This window comes from Populus alba, chromosome 8 (genome assembly GCF_005239225.2).
Source record: "Populus alba chromosome 8, ASM523922v2, whole genome shotgun sequence".
Lineage (NCBI taxonomy): Eukaryota > Viridiplantae > Streptophyta > Magnoliopsida > Malpighiales > Salicaceae > Populus > Populus alba.
Window position 1 is genome coordinate 4,727,080 of NC_133291.1, and position 14,259 is coordinate 4,741,338.

The following is a 14,259-nucleotide window of genomic DNA, read 5'->3' on the forward strand; positions in this document are numbered from 1 at the left end:
AAATCCTTTTATAGGATGGGTGTGAAGCATAACGAGTTGTTTGAGGTTGGCAGATTAGGTTTTGATTTAGGAAGTGGTCAGATTTCTAGAGCAAAACTTACTTCAATCCTACAAGAGTTGTTGCACCCACTGGCATATCGAAATTGAATAATTTCTCAAATGCTTGTTTCACAAGTCTTTTCGTTAAATTCTTGTTGAATTTCAACAAATCACCATCATTGATAATTTAATTTTTTTGTAAGGAAAACAGAAGGGATTGTGACCTAGTCCCTTCCATTTTTCTGTTTCCTGTTACTAGGAAATGGGGTGCTATTTTTTCTTGCAATTCCTGCACGTCTCTCTTCAATGTATAAAATCTTCAACGTCTATAATCGTCAGGTACCAGAAGAAACCCTGCAGGCAGGTCAAACTCGTTATAGGCAAAGTTGCTGGCGTGGGCCTCCAAATCTTGTACACACATGTTGAGAGCGATGCTCGAAAATTACTTCTTTGATGGACGAATGCTCAGTTAATTTTTTAATCAACTTAATTAATCTTAAGAGTTCAGGGTTAAATATTCACACGTGCATGAACAATTTTACCACTTATTTTAATTCCTTACTAAGGGATAAGCCGTGCACTATTAGAGGTAATTTATTCTCACCAAATGTTACTGAGGATATAAGTGATCTTGTCAGATGGTAATTGTACCAATGGCAACGACTCGATCAGTTTTAGATTCGGAGGATATACACCGATTTATTTGGCCCAGAAAAATAAAAATGAAGACGTCCGGGATTAATCAGCACGATGCAGTTCCTCCAGCTTGCCGGAGGACAAATCTGATGATGACTCGATCAAAAGTCAACCTGATAATTTTTTTTTTTTATTAACATGCATATTCGATTAAAAATCAAGGTGATAATTGGATGGACTTGTGTACTAGATGCCGCTTTAGAGACCACAGAGTACCACCCGACCCCTATATTGAAAGTCTTTTTGTAAGTTGAGTGTAGTTATTTTCCATTGTTGTGCAGGGTATACAATTAATTATTTGTTTGGTCCGACCACAAATTTCTCAACAATGTATAGTTAGGTCGGAGATGCTTAAAATAGGTAAACAAAAAAGCCGGTCGGTTAAAAACATACAACTTCTAGATTATGAATGCTTACATATTGATTTGATGTGGTATATTGATATTACTGCGGGTTGTGTTTTGAGTTATAGTATTTAGTATTGTGTTTTGAAATTTTTTTAAAAAAAAAATTAATTTTTTTTTATTTTACTTTAAATTAATATATTTTTGATGTTTTTTAGATTATTTTGATGTACTGATGTTAAAAATAATTTTTTAAAAATAAAAAAATAATTTTTTAATATATTTTAAAATAAAAAACATTTTAAAAAACAATTAATATTATATTTCTAAACACATGTTCTTTGATTTGAGTTGTTATTTTTAGTTAATAATTTGTCATCATCCAAAGTAATTTTTTTTTAAAATTTAAATTGCCAATAAAAAACAACAAAAAAAAATATTTCCCCAAATGCTGTCAAAATGACTCCTTCCTTTAAGAGTTTATTTATCTATTTCCGCGTTCTCTTCGAAGTGAGCCTTTTAAGAGGAAAGGAAGAGGAATAACTGCTTCAAATGATTCCCACAATCTTAAAACTTATTCCAAACAAAAAAAAAAAAAACTTCAATAGCTGAAATAAATTTCATTATAGAATTATTATTCCAAACAACTGTTTATGGAGTATTTAAATCTCAAACTCCCGAGATTGAAAACAGTCTGATCTCTTCGAATGGAAGCATATCTAGAGAGAGACAAGGATGGTTGAAGATCTTGATAGGTGAACAAGATTGGAAGAGAAAAAACCAGAGTTTGGTAATGTTTGTTATTGACTTCTTAAAAATAGATTCTCAATTAATAGTCTCGTAGTTGAGGATATAATTGAAAAACAGAGAGCTCCCTTGTCAAAGTTTTTCTGGTGCTTCATCTTTCGTCACTTTTTCTTGTCCTGTTATAATTGATACATTAATAGCTTGTTGGTCGACCCTGCAGTCAAGGGCGGAGGCATTTATTAGGTCGGGTGGGTTGCAGATGAAGTTAAGATTTTATTAATTATATATAATTTTTTTTTTTAATTATTAATTAAGGTATTAAAAAAATTCTGAAAAATTTAATTGGAGCCTTCTAATATGATATTTTAGCTTAGGTTAAAATATCAAAATTTTTGGAGAAATTCATAAATTTAATAAAAAAATCACAATTTGACTATTTTATGTTATTGGGTGTAATTTTCAATCTGACCATCAGTTTGAGCTGAAATTTTACGAGAAATCTTAAAATATATTGAATAAAATCTGGTTAAAATTTTAGGAAGAATAAAGTTTGGTAGTGCTAACAAAAAAAACGTCAAATAAAAGCAAAACGATTCATTCATTGGTAAAATGGTTATTTGCTATTTAAAAAATAAAACAAATTAGTTCTTCCTTCCTTTTATATATTGTCAACTGGGCAAAAGAAGAAAAGAAAAAAAAGAAAAGAAAAGGCGAGAAAAGTAAGGAAAAAACATTAAAAAAATCCAAGAAAAAAAATAAGAAAAGTGAGAGAATAACCTTGTAAATTTACAAAATCCAACTTATAAAATAATAATATAAGAAAGAATCAAGTGAAGGAAGGAGGAATTGAGAGAGAGAAATAATTAATTACTTTGTTTTTCAATTGACATGAAGATTGTTATTTTATCTCGATTGAGGGTTGTTACAGTATCGAATTAGATTCGATTATAAATAAATTATATTCCATCAAATATCAAAGGATGTAACTTTAATAGTTGAGTTTATTTTTATTTTCGCTTTAATTTTTTATACTTTCAAATCGATTTTTTTAATATTTTGAGTAGTGTATATAAATTAAAATTTCACTGTTAACTTTAAAAATTCATGTACAAGAAGTTAATAATTTATCTTAAAAAAAATTTATATATTTATTTAATACCCTGAACAGGAAAAAGTCCCGAGTCATTGGCTTTTCAATTTCCTTGGTAGTTGTGAATGGTGTTGTTAAACCAAACACCGCCGTATGAACCCGTTCTGTAGGCCGAGCAAGCCGTAAAGAACCTAGCCATGGCAGAGCACAAGAGGCCGGGGAGGCCTGAGGAATGCGTCAAAAACACTCCCCCTTAGGCCTTAACTACCAGTGGTTATATATGCTTCAGAAATGATCACATAATTGGTGGCCTGCTTGCGAGATTATGGGAAACAGATCATCACTAAACATGCTAACACAACACAGATCCATATTATTTTTTAAGATAAAGTTTTGACGGCGTTCCTATTGGGAGAGCTAAGGTGGTTGGCATGCTGCTGGATGAAGCATAAACCCTATGCATATTCACGAACAAGCCGCAAAGCTAACGGAAAGAGCGATGAAGCAAAATCAGTGAATCAATCATGCGAAGGTTCACATATGGCTTCTGCTCAGCAATATTGTTGTCGTCTTCAGTAACTGACATTTCATTATCAGTAACCAAAGATTGACATTACTTTTTTATTACGCGACGATAAACTTCAAAAAAGTAAAAGGAGGAACCCGAAATCTTCTAGTGCCCACGATAGACTTTCACAGCCAATCCCTGTGAGCTGCGGTTTTGTAAGTTTCTTCTTCCTTAACTTCTGTTTGAATATAAAGACAAAAGCTTATATGTTGCTGCCCAGGATCGAACTGGGGACCTTTAGTGTGTAAGACTAACGTGATAACCACTACACCACAGCAACTGATTTGTTGTCTCCTGCATCGTTGATTATATCATTACAATAAAATACACAGTGGGATAATCCTTTTTTGTTTTTTTCCCTCCTTTTAAATTTCCTTTCAATGCAACGACGCACCCGTGATTGAGTCCCGTCCCCTTACTCCAACTTGAATTTCATATTCCCAATTGGGATCTCTAGTTCTTGAGAGAGCAATGAACGCCAGGGTAAATTTATTGCTAAGAAATTGAAACAGCAGGAATTAATTTATTAGTCTCTTTAAACTGTAGAGACTAAGTAATGATTAACTGTGCATTGCAAAATTAATTTATTTTCTCTTAACCTCATAATAGGATAAGTTGTTTCCCTGAGATAGCTGAGCGTACCATTTGAGCATATATAATTCAGCGGGTAAGGCCAGCGGTTACAGAATGAGTTGAAGGAGGCAGGTATGATGAATAGGTGCGGGCCAATGCCAATAAATGGAATTCATATTCATTGATTGGATAAAGCATTAAAATAGTTTGGAGTATAGTTATCAGATTCGACCTGACTTGACATGTTAATTCAAGATCTTGGTTGGGTCTGTTTCATTCAAAATCGGATTAAAATCTTTTTTGTAAAATGTGTTTTTTTTCTCTTAACCAAAAACCTCTTTTTATATATATATATATATATATATATATATATATATATTTTTTTTTTGATTATTTACTAATTTCAAAATTAATTATATAAATAATAGAATAATATTTTATTTTTTTAGTGTGAGATTTAAAACGCTTTAGTATATATATTTTATATTCATAAAAAAAAGTTATGTTTTTTTAATACAAGATAAAAAATATTTTTAATTTAAATACTTTAACTTAAAAGAATATGACAATATTTTTTTATTGTAGGATAAAAAACATTTTGAAATGATATTTTAAACTTTATTATTTACTACATATATAATTTATATTTACGTGGATTGTTTTCTTAATTTTTTCACATGAAATAGAAAAACTTTAAATATATTTTTTTAATTTTTTTGGGTCAATCCGGGACCTGGCTTAATGACCGGGTCAACTCCCGAACCGGGTTTGATAATTATGGTTAGGAGAGATCTTTCTTGCAATCATAATTCAGATTTTTGCCTCAAATTGAATATTCCTCAAATGAAGTAAATTTTGAATTACATCCCTCGTGTTTTATGGGATTAAGAAACAGAGAGAACATTAAATTACATCTTTCATCAAAAGGAAATGCAGGGGAAAACGAAACTAAGACACTACAGCTACCAGAACCCATATAATATTGTCGGGCTTATGAATTCCAACAAACAGGTACACTTTTTTATTTCTGATCTCAGCATAGAGGCAGATCTTCTGGAGGGGACTCAATGGATTGCAATTCTCCAGCTCCATTCTCTACCAAGAAAGCCGTGGCAAGACCCCAGGTGATGTGGACATCCAGGTGGCAATGCATTAGCCATACACCTATTTGTGCAAAAGAAAATGGAATCATTTAATTTAAAATCAGAGTTGAATTGAAGCTAGAGTTTGACATCTTAGAATGATAATGCAGAGTTGTTTTTTTACCTGGGTTGTCTGCGACGAATCGAATGACCGCCCATCCATTTACAGGGACTGCAACTGTGTTTCTGAGAGGTGGATCAACAAGGTTAAATTTTGATGGATCTGTTCGGGGATTATAATTACCAAATCCTTGTGCGATAATGTAGAAGTCATATCCATGAAGATGGATCGGGTGGTTTTCTGGTGTGACAATGCTCGTGTCTTGCAATACAATCTGAACTCTTGAACCATATTTCAAATTGTACAGCTTAGTCCCGGTAACAGGCTGGAAGAGGGACCGGCTCACATTACCAGTGTAATCAAATTTTCGTGGTGGATTTGCTGGAAAATCAGTGGTGAAAACTCCTTGTATGCGTTGGTGATGAGCTTGCAACAGAGAGAAGTTGGATGGGAGCACAAAAGATACGTTGTTCATGCTTGCAGTGAAGCGGGTTCCGTTAGGCCCTTGACACTGGCTAGACTTGTTAAAATTAGATGGGCAAGGATTGAGACCTAAACCAATCGTGAAGAATAAACTCTCATCAATGTCAGTTGGGACTAAGGTTTTATCGGCACTTTTGAAGCTAGTTGTGAAATTAGTGACGGTGGCTGTGTCATTGTAGGCCGGCAGCGGTGGCATGATTGGTTTGTTTGATGAACAATTCTTGGCAGCACAGGCGGAAGAATTGTATTCAAGAATAGCGGTAGTGGTAGTATTGTCGAATGGTGCATTTTGCGCGCTTTGATAGGCACGTGCTGCCATGTAATACCGCGAAGGTGTCTGGTCACCGGAAATCAAAACATCAGTGGTTTGGCCAGGTCCTAGCATCAGGACTGATGTGGTGAAGGGTTTGACATAGGATGCATCCGCGCCAACGACAGTGAGCTTGTGGTTGGCAACAGTGAAGAAAAGGGGCTGATTGAGTGCAGAATTGACGACTCGGAGAAGATTGGTCTCGCCGGAGTCTATTGGCACAATTACGGTATCTGCAAAAGAAATTCATGTCGAGTAGATTATTTTCTGTGGTGTTGATGGCTTGCATAGCCAAGAACTACTAGCACTGGGAATTCAAGTTTCTGTTGAAGTGTTCTGGACCTGGGCTTGTTAGTGAATATCCAGCCCATAAGTCCAACACTACTAAACACTATCCATCCAAATAGAACAGTTTATACAAACTACTGTCTCAGACGTCTAGTGTACGACTTTGTGGGTGGATGCGTCATGCTTGGGTCCATGTAAACATGCATGCGGGTGAAAAAAGAGCATCATTAACACCACTAAGTTCTGTCCTAGGATAAAACAAAACCTTCGATTAGACATTTAAACCTCTGCATGCTATGGACTTGTTGTTTCCTCCCAGCTAGCTAGAATTTTCCTTGGATGTTAATCATGTTATTCTAACTGATATAGCATGATATATGGCCCATGAATAAATAAAATCCAATTTCCTTTTTTTTTTTCCTTTTTTTTTTTTTTTATTATGGAATACATGAGTGTAGAATTTTTTTTTTGGGGAGGGGGGGCTCGGGGCCGTGAGGGGTTGAATGCGATCAATCAATGCGCTTGTTTGGTAGCAAGCTTGAGTTAAGGATTCGTTTACAAGAATATTTAAGCATACCTTGGCTCGAGCAGTTGTAAAGATCACCGGGTTGACCATTGACGGTATAGGCATCGGAAACATTTGGTGCTCCTCCCGTTCGGGTTGCTTCCCTCACGACATCAATTGGATTCGCGTTCCACCATTCACCTGATCATTACACGATAATTAATCACCGTTAATCATGGTCATTATCATTCTGCATTTAGTTTGTTAAGCTACCTCAAGCAACAAATATATGCACGTTTATAATGTATATAATCGATAGCTCTTAAACACGATCAGCTAGTTAGCCAAGAGTCGAAAATGAATTTTTCAGCAACGGGTTGTTTGTTTACCGAGAAGAATTGCTGTTTCGCGCTTGGGCTGCTTGGAGAACGGGTACGGAGATCCTTCTTTCGGATGGACAATTAAAGCACCATAAACAGTGGCTCTAAGCCATGAGCTATGAGCATGCCACCACAGGGTCCCCTCTTGCCCTTGAATGGTAAATTTGTAGGTGTAACTCCCACCTGGTCTAATTGGGCATTGCGTCACAAATTCTGGTCCATCTGCCCATCCCGTTCTCATTTGCCTAACGCCATGCCTGTTGGGGGAAAGAAATGATACTAATGTTATTAAATGCAAGCCTCATGGTACAATAGACAAGGTTAATTACTATGTATATACTTGTCAAGAAATAAAATTATTGAAAGTAAAAGATTTCACGTCATGTGGAAAAGCTGAAATACGAGAGAGCGTTTATTTACCAATGAATGGTGACATTGTATTGGGCTTTGTTGACAACATTGACCACTAGAGTGTCTCCATTATTCACTTCTAGTGTTGGTCCCGGAAACATCCCATTAACCGTGATGGAATTCTGGGTCTTGCACAGCCTCTTCACTGGAGTTGCTTGAATCTGAACCATCGATCATAATACAAATATCGCAGTTAATATATATTTATAGTATCTAATTAAGTAGAAGAAGAGATTAGGATAAGTTTAATGAAGGAAAGAGAGAAGAAATACACACAACAAAATCATGGTTGTGCGTTTCCGCGTTTGCCAATAAGGACAATGCAGAAGCTAAGAGTAACAAAAGGCCCAAGAAGAACAAAGAGAGACGATGACTGCTGGCAAAGATGTTGTCGAAACCCTCCATCGTTCTCGCAATCAAAACAACCTTCGCCTTGATTGATGGTATAGTTAAGTTGGTAATGTAGTGTGGAGAGTGGGAGAGAGGAAGCTCTATTTATAAGAAAATTAGACGCACAGGAATGTGCGATGCTGGCAGATTAGGTTTCGGTCAAGAGCCAAGTGCTCATATGGAGGGGCAAACTTAGTTCAACCTCATAGGAGTTAGTTAGCTTGGTGCACCCACTAGCCTACGAAAAAGCGTATAATTTCTTTTAATGTTTGGTGCTCAAGTCTTTCTTTGGTGCTAAAATTCAACCAAGCATCAATACTATAATTAATTATTTGGAAATAAAATGGACCCTATTCTTCTAATTAATCCTTTAACTAAACGATTTAGCTCACAGAAGGTCGAGATTTGGTGTTTTGCGTGCTTTCTTAATGCACAGATCACAAAACGGAGTCCCCATCCTTATACTTTAAGATATGAGGAGAGCAATGGTCCAACGCAAGGGCTTTATTTTATTTTATACCCCCGGCCCTTGGGAGGCCAGAAAACGCCTTTCGTCCCCCCCTCGTCGAGTGTATGTTCAGTTCGATACAACAACAGTGGCGACAAAGCACGTAATGGTCAAAAAGCTTCTTTTCAATGCAAAAAACTTCAAACTCCAAATGGGAATTATACTTTCTCATCGTTTTTATTTTCTTTTCCCTTTTAACAAGGGTGATTACTAGGACGACGTGGTAGATATTAATGTGTTTCGTAATTGAGGGGAACTACCTACTTAATTGATAAATTTATACCCAGGCTCAAGACTAATAACTCTATTGCATGTAACGTCACCATCTGCGAGCAAAATGCAGTCCTTTTCATCAAATATATATTTTTCTTAAGCAACCGTGATATTAGACTGATGTGTCGAAGTGTTTGAGAAGCGCAGCGCCTGCTGGTTGACCTTTTACGTAGAATGGTCCAGGCAGGAGTGAATAGTCTATTTATGAAGATTAAAACATTACGTAATTCCTCTAAAGAAAAGGTGTTTGCAGCCATTGCTCTTTTTATTTTGTGTTTGGTTGATTCCCGAGATATTTTTGAGGCCTTTACCTCTGTAAACAAATGTTTGTTAATTACCAAAACACACGAGTCACGTATAAATCCAATTGTTTAATTCCTACAAATGACTTGGCCATACAATTTGAAGCCATACTTTCGTTATCTTTAGGGTTAAGAATTGATTTCATTAGATCATTAACCGTATTTCATTTTTTAATTCTTTTGTTCAAGACTCTGGGTAAAAAGTCATATAGATTTTAAAGCTGTTTTTTTTTTTTTTAAAAAAAAAAAAATCGTTGATCGATGCACAATTTGATAAAAAGATGTATACATTTGATTATTAGATAAAAAATATGATTAAATCATTATAGTGGTTTTGTAGTTCGCTTCTTTTACATGTCACGACAAGATGAATGGATTAGTTGAGTTCAACGGTCAATTTTATTGAAAACGCGACCTAATTATTGCTTTCAATTTCTTGAAACAAATGATAGCTAGCGCACGCAGAGTATTAGATTAGTAAGTGCTTTGTCACAACAAGCTCCAAAGCATTTCTTCTGATTAATAATGGAGTCCAGAAGCATGCACGATCATCGATTAAAAGTTAGATGGCTGAAAAAGGTGTTATCATGCAAGGGTTACATACAAGTCACCAGTTTAGGTTAAATGCCCGGGCCATAGCTGAAGATTCAACACGGTTTCCTTCCCCGAATGACTGTAAAAGTCGTCTTTAGCAGGTGTAATTAACGTGATTTAATTTGTAGTAGAAAAATGCTGGGTATAACCAAAAATTTCTTTCTTAGAAACAGTAGGTTTGAAATGCATAAAAAGAGACTGGGATTAATGATATATAGGGCATAATTAGGTAGCTTGTGATGAGTAATATCACAAGAGACAGAAAAGCTTAGGAACCATGGATTTCCGTGTCTACTTATTCCATTCGTCTACACTTGTCAATGCATGTTGGATCCACTATTAATTCTCTTGTTTGATGTTTATCTATGATCGCGTGTTGTTTCCGATTTCCCTGTCGTTAATAAAGTCTCCAGCAAGAATTAGGTTGATAGTCGATGCTTGGAATTGGTGGTTCTTGTAGTTGGTGGTCAAATTTAACATTTAATTGCCAAAATAAAAATAAAAATAAAAATCTTGCTGTCCATAACATCTTTTGACAGCATTATTAGTGAGTTTATACAGTTTCCACGTTCTTAACGTGATCATATATAATTAGTTGTCCCTCCTGTATTAGAAATTATAATTTAGTTTCATAATTGGCATCAATCGTGGAGTCTTTCATTAACAATTTGTGACAGTTTTAGTAAATTTTAATGTGATATTAATTGACTGGCTTCATGTTTTTAGCAAAAACAAGGGTATCTTAGAAAGGAAAATGACTAAAATCGTCGCATCTCAGCAACGTAATGTATATTCTGGTGGAGCAGAGCACTTACAGTCCGAAGATTAGTTTGTGATTCTTGGAAAAGAGAATTTGGTTGGAAACCCTGGCAACATGAGAATTAAACAATAATTTACTCTTTTTCTTGAATCATAAATTATCCATGCAAAAAATAGAAGAATTTTTTTCATATATAGTTGGGAAAAAATCTTGTAGTGAAATTGCTTTCTACATTGATTTGATCGGTTGTAATTCGTAAGCATTGCTCTTCTTTCTCGTCAGGATAGAGAGATTAACTTGATCTTATTCAATGGCCGCCTGGAAACTTTTTTACCCTCATCATCTCAACAAGCTCGATCGCTGATAGAGAGGCGAAAGGACATAGGAAATAAAACAAGGATTGGGAAATGAATCATACTCTCTCGCCACTCCTACATGCACTAGGATTATTACTCAATGTTCTCAATGCCTTAGTACCAAAGGGAATTATTAGGTACCCAACGCCTTTCAAAAAGTGAGAAATCCTTTTAAAAAGACAGCCAGGGAAAAGTTCGAAAATGATGGATATCCCGGAAATTGTGTTTGTCGGAAATCGGTGGGTCGAGATTCTGGCCAGCAGTCTCGAAGACCACTAATGATTCTTTTTTTTTTCTCATTTTCGGGGCACAAATGAGTTTTCAACAGATTTGTCATGTTATTTCAAATAAGCGATCCTAATGCTTTTCCTGTTTATTTTGCCTCTAAACCTGTTCAAACTGAGTTTTAAGCTAAAACTACTTGAAAAAAACAAAAAAAACTTCAAGCCTTCGAATTAAACTTTTATTTTTTTATTTATCAGGATCATCACTAAACTTAAGAAAACTTCATCCCCCCCCCCCACAAATTTATCATAAATCAGGATTGAACGGATCTAACCAACAAAGCAGAAGGGGATCCAACTAGCCTAACAATCAAATCAAGCACAGTGGAGACCTTGCCACACGGCCTCTATATAGCAGGTGCCAATGTGAACTTAGATGAAATCACCTTAGAGCACAAGGAAAAGTATGCATGGTTTGTTGAGGTTGGGTCAAGTGGCAGTTGGCAATGCGTAACAATGTAGAAATATAAAAATGCAAAAACGAGCTGACATTAAGTCAAAGTCTGCAGAGAAATTTACAAGGGAAGAACGGATATTAATCTCTTTGAATGGAAGCATGGAGGAAGAATGATACAGAGAGATTGATGGAGATTGGATAGGTGAACCAGAATGAAAGATAGAATAATAAGTTGGTAAGTTTGTTATTGACTTTGAGAAAACAAAGTGTACATTAGTAGTGTGAATATCAAAACATTAAAGAATTGATTGAAGAGCAGAAAGTTTCCTTGTCAAAGTTTTCTGGTGCTTTGTCTCAATAAAACTTTCGCTCTTTGCTTTCTTTTTTAGTCATTCCCATGTGTTTGGTCAGGTCCTGTTCATGGCTTTCATTTTCTTTGGCAATTTTGAATAGATGGGTGCAAATTTATAATATTTTGCTGCATTATTTCAAGAGTTTTCACATGGCATCATCTTAGCTTGTGAAACATGCATGTATACCTTTTCCTCGGAGCTTGTTCCCTCAAGAGCCAGAATAGGACCATCAGCATGCCTGCAGCAGCTAACGACCACTCAAGCGGCGGTGAAGCTAGAAATATTGGTTAACAACGCGAACTGTTTTCATAAGAAGTAAGAAAATAATAGAGGGCAATCGCTTAATTAATCCATAAAAAAAAAAAAAAAGGCATTGCCCCACTAATTAATGAGTGAATAGTTCATCATTATGATTTGCTAACTGACACTTGAATACAAGCTACCGAGTCCAGTCCATTGGTTACGTTACTGCCATCCTCCCCTGTAGGGAGGCATAGGGATTGAGCTGTCGTACAAAACAATCTATATTGGACTAATGGATAGATTATGGATATAATTATAGCTATCCTATAGTCCAAGAATTTCTCGGTATCCATCACGATCCCTGATCATAATTCATTTAATTTCTAAGGATATCGTAGGCTTGTACCTTACGAAGGATTCGCAAATCAAAGCCCAGGGCTGCATAAGCATTCCAAATGACTGGTGCATAACACATCCACCGGCCCTTTGGATCTCCGTTCAGTGCACATCTGGAGCACTTTAAATCAAAGCATCGTGATGTATCTGGGCTTTGATTAACTGTACCTCTGTCAAGTTATGGCCTCAAGTCTCAACACAAACAAGTTACGGTTCCAACATTAGTTTCTGGATGCAATAAACTGTTTTGATTTCTTTCAGTTCATCTGTTACTATCAAGAATTTTTAAAATTCCTCTCTTTTTGTTCAATCCAAACAGCTGACTGGCTGACTGTAGTAGTCTGCCAGAAAGCGTGTTCGTCAATGCCAAAACGTTACGTGAAACTAATGCAAATAGTAAAGGATAGATTAGTTAAATAATCTCTGTAGCTTTCGGAAGCTAGATTGCATTTTTACCTTGCTGGTTGTTTTATTAGATGATGAGCTCGGAAATCAAGTTGCCCAAATCATCCTTGGTGAAAAAGGGCCATGATAGTGAACTATCATCTGGAAAAAAAAAAAAACTTAACCAAGTCATGATTAAAAGAAAAATCTTAAGCTTGCAAGTCAGAAATTCTTAATACGAACATGGTAAAAAAACTGTCCTGTTTTTCAGATCAATTGGGAGAACCTGCTTATAAAAATCAAGATGAGCTGAGCCAGAACAAAAATATCCTCAAATAAATCGGAACAAACGTGTATTTACGGACACTATAAATAACTCTTAACACTAAGACTCGAGAATGAAAGAATTGTAGCAGTCTACTCTATTTCCTAAACTCTCTGGCCACCAAATAAGTAACCCCATTTCTGGAGTCCCTTCCTCCATCATCTCTGGAAGGTCCGGGACTTAAAGATGTCTCTGGTCTAATCTCTTCCAATTGCTGAGGACTTGTTGAACTTCTGGTCGTGTTGAAGGTGAGGGATCACCACAATGCAAAGCCAATTTCAATGTGTTAAGCAACTTGTCACCGATTATTGAGGCATCTTTCATCAATTCCAAGTCAAAAACTTCATTAGTCCACTCTTCTTTGACAATAGAGGCAATCCGTTGAGGCAAATCCACACCATTCATTGGCTCACCAGGAGACTTCCCGGTAAGAAGTTCCAAAATACACTCCAAAGCTGTATACATCTGTTTTTGTGTTTGCTATCTTAAGCTTTGAAAGCTCTGGTGCTCGATATCCTAATGCTTCTGCAGTTGCAATTACATTAGTGTTGGCAGCAGCTGTCATTAGCCGGGATAGTCCATGATCTGCAATTTTTGCATTTTTGTGCTCATCAAGAAGGATATTGCTTGATATAAGGTTCCCATGTATGATATTCTCATTGTCGTGAAGGTAGAACAAGCCGCGCGTCATTCCCTATCCTATTTGCATTTGTTTTTTTAGATTAATATGGGTGTTCGGATCAGTTTGTGCATACCTTGATTAATGTTACGGTCCTTAAATTAACAATTATATAAACCTCCGATGATACTGAGATTTGTGATATTTGCATTCTTGTTTGCCAATCAATTGGTGTATCAGGTCCTCTAGCTGCATGTGCGGCAAGTTAAAATACAGCATGGTGCTAGCTGAAGAGAATAGCTTGCAAGAATATAAAGCAAACTAAAAGAATTTATGCTTTTGATGGAAGAATGTTGCAAGAATCCCTTTAGGCATGGGGTCGAAAACAAGATTTGTCTCTCCTTAGGTCCCAAATAACAATCCCTAAATGCCAAAAGA

At 35.9% G+C, this 14,259-nt stretch overlaps 1 protein-coding gene, 1 non-coding gene and 1 pseudogene across 2 annotated transcripts; all 3 read right to left on the reverse strand.

The window, feature by feature from the left end:
* Positions 1-3,691: 3,691 nt before the first annotated feature.
* TRNAV-UAC (transfer RNA valine (anticodon UAC)) lies at positions 3,692-3,764 on the reverse strand. Its single transcript has one exon. It is a non-coding gene; the product is annotated as a tRNA-Val (tRNA).
* Positions 3,765-4,892: 1,128 nt separating this feature from the next.
* LOC118055904 (laccase-12) lies at positions 4,893-8,137 on the reverse strand. Its single transcript, XM_035067935.2, has 6 exons — positions 7,914-8,137; positions 7,647-7,798; positions 7,236-7,483; positions 6,919-7,047; positions 5,324-6,286; positions 4,893-5,221 (listed from the first exon to the last, which is right to left on the reverse strand). Exons 1-6 carry the CDS (start codon positions 8,040-8,042, stop codon positions 5,091-5,093), a joined length of 1,752 nt encoding a protein of 583 aa, XP_034923826.1. The 5' UTR covers positions 8,043-8,137; the 3' UTR covers positions 4,893-5,090.
* A 5,162-nt stretch (positions 8,138-13,299) lies between these two features.
* On the reverse strand, positions 13,300-14,258 carry LOC118055882 (probably inactive leucine-rich repeat receptor-like protein kinase IMK2; annotated as a pseudogene).
* Between the last annotated feature and the right edge of the window lies 1 nt (position 14,259).

What these genes read in the sequence shown, in the direction of transcription:
- LOC118055904 (XM_035067935.2), bottom strand. Translation starts at nt 8,042, where the DNA reads ATGGAGGGTTTCGACAACATCTTTGCCAGCAGTCATCGTCTCTCTTTG. An exon ending in CGCACAACCATGATTTTGTT is followed by an intron (nt 7,799 to 7,913) that starts GTGTGTATTTCT and finishes TCGATGGTTCAG; the next exon opens with ATTCAAGCAACTCCAGTGAA. An exon ending in TTACAACTGCTCGAGCCAAG is followed by an intron (nt 6,287 to 6,918) that starts GTATGCTTAAAT and finishes TTTCTTTTGCAG; the next exon opens with ATACCGTAATTGTGCCAATA.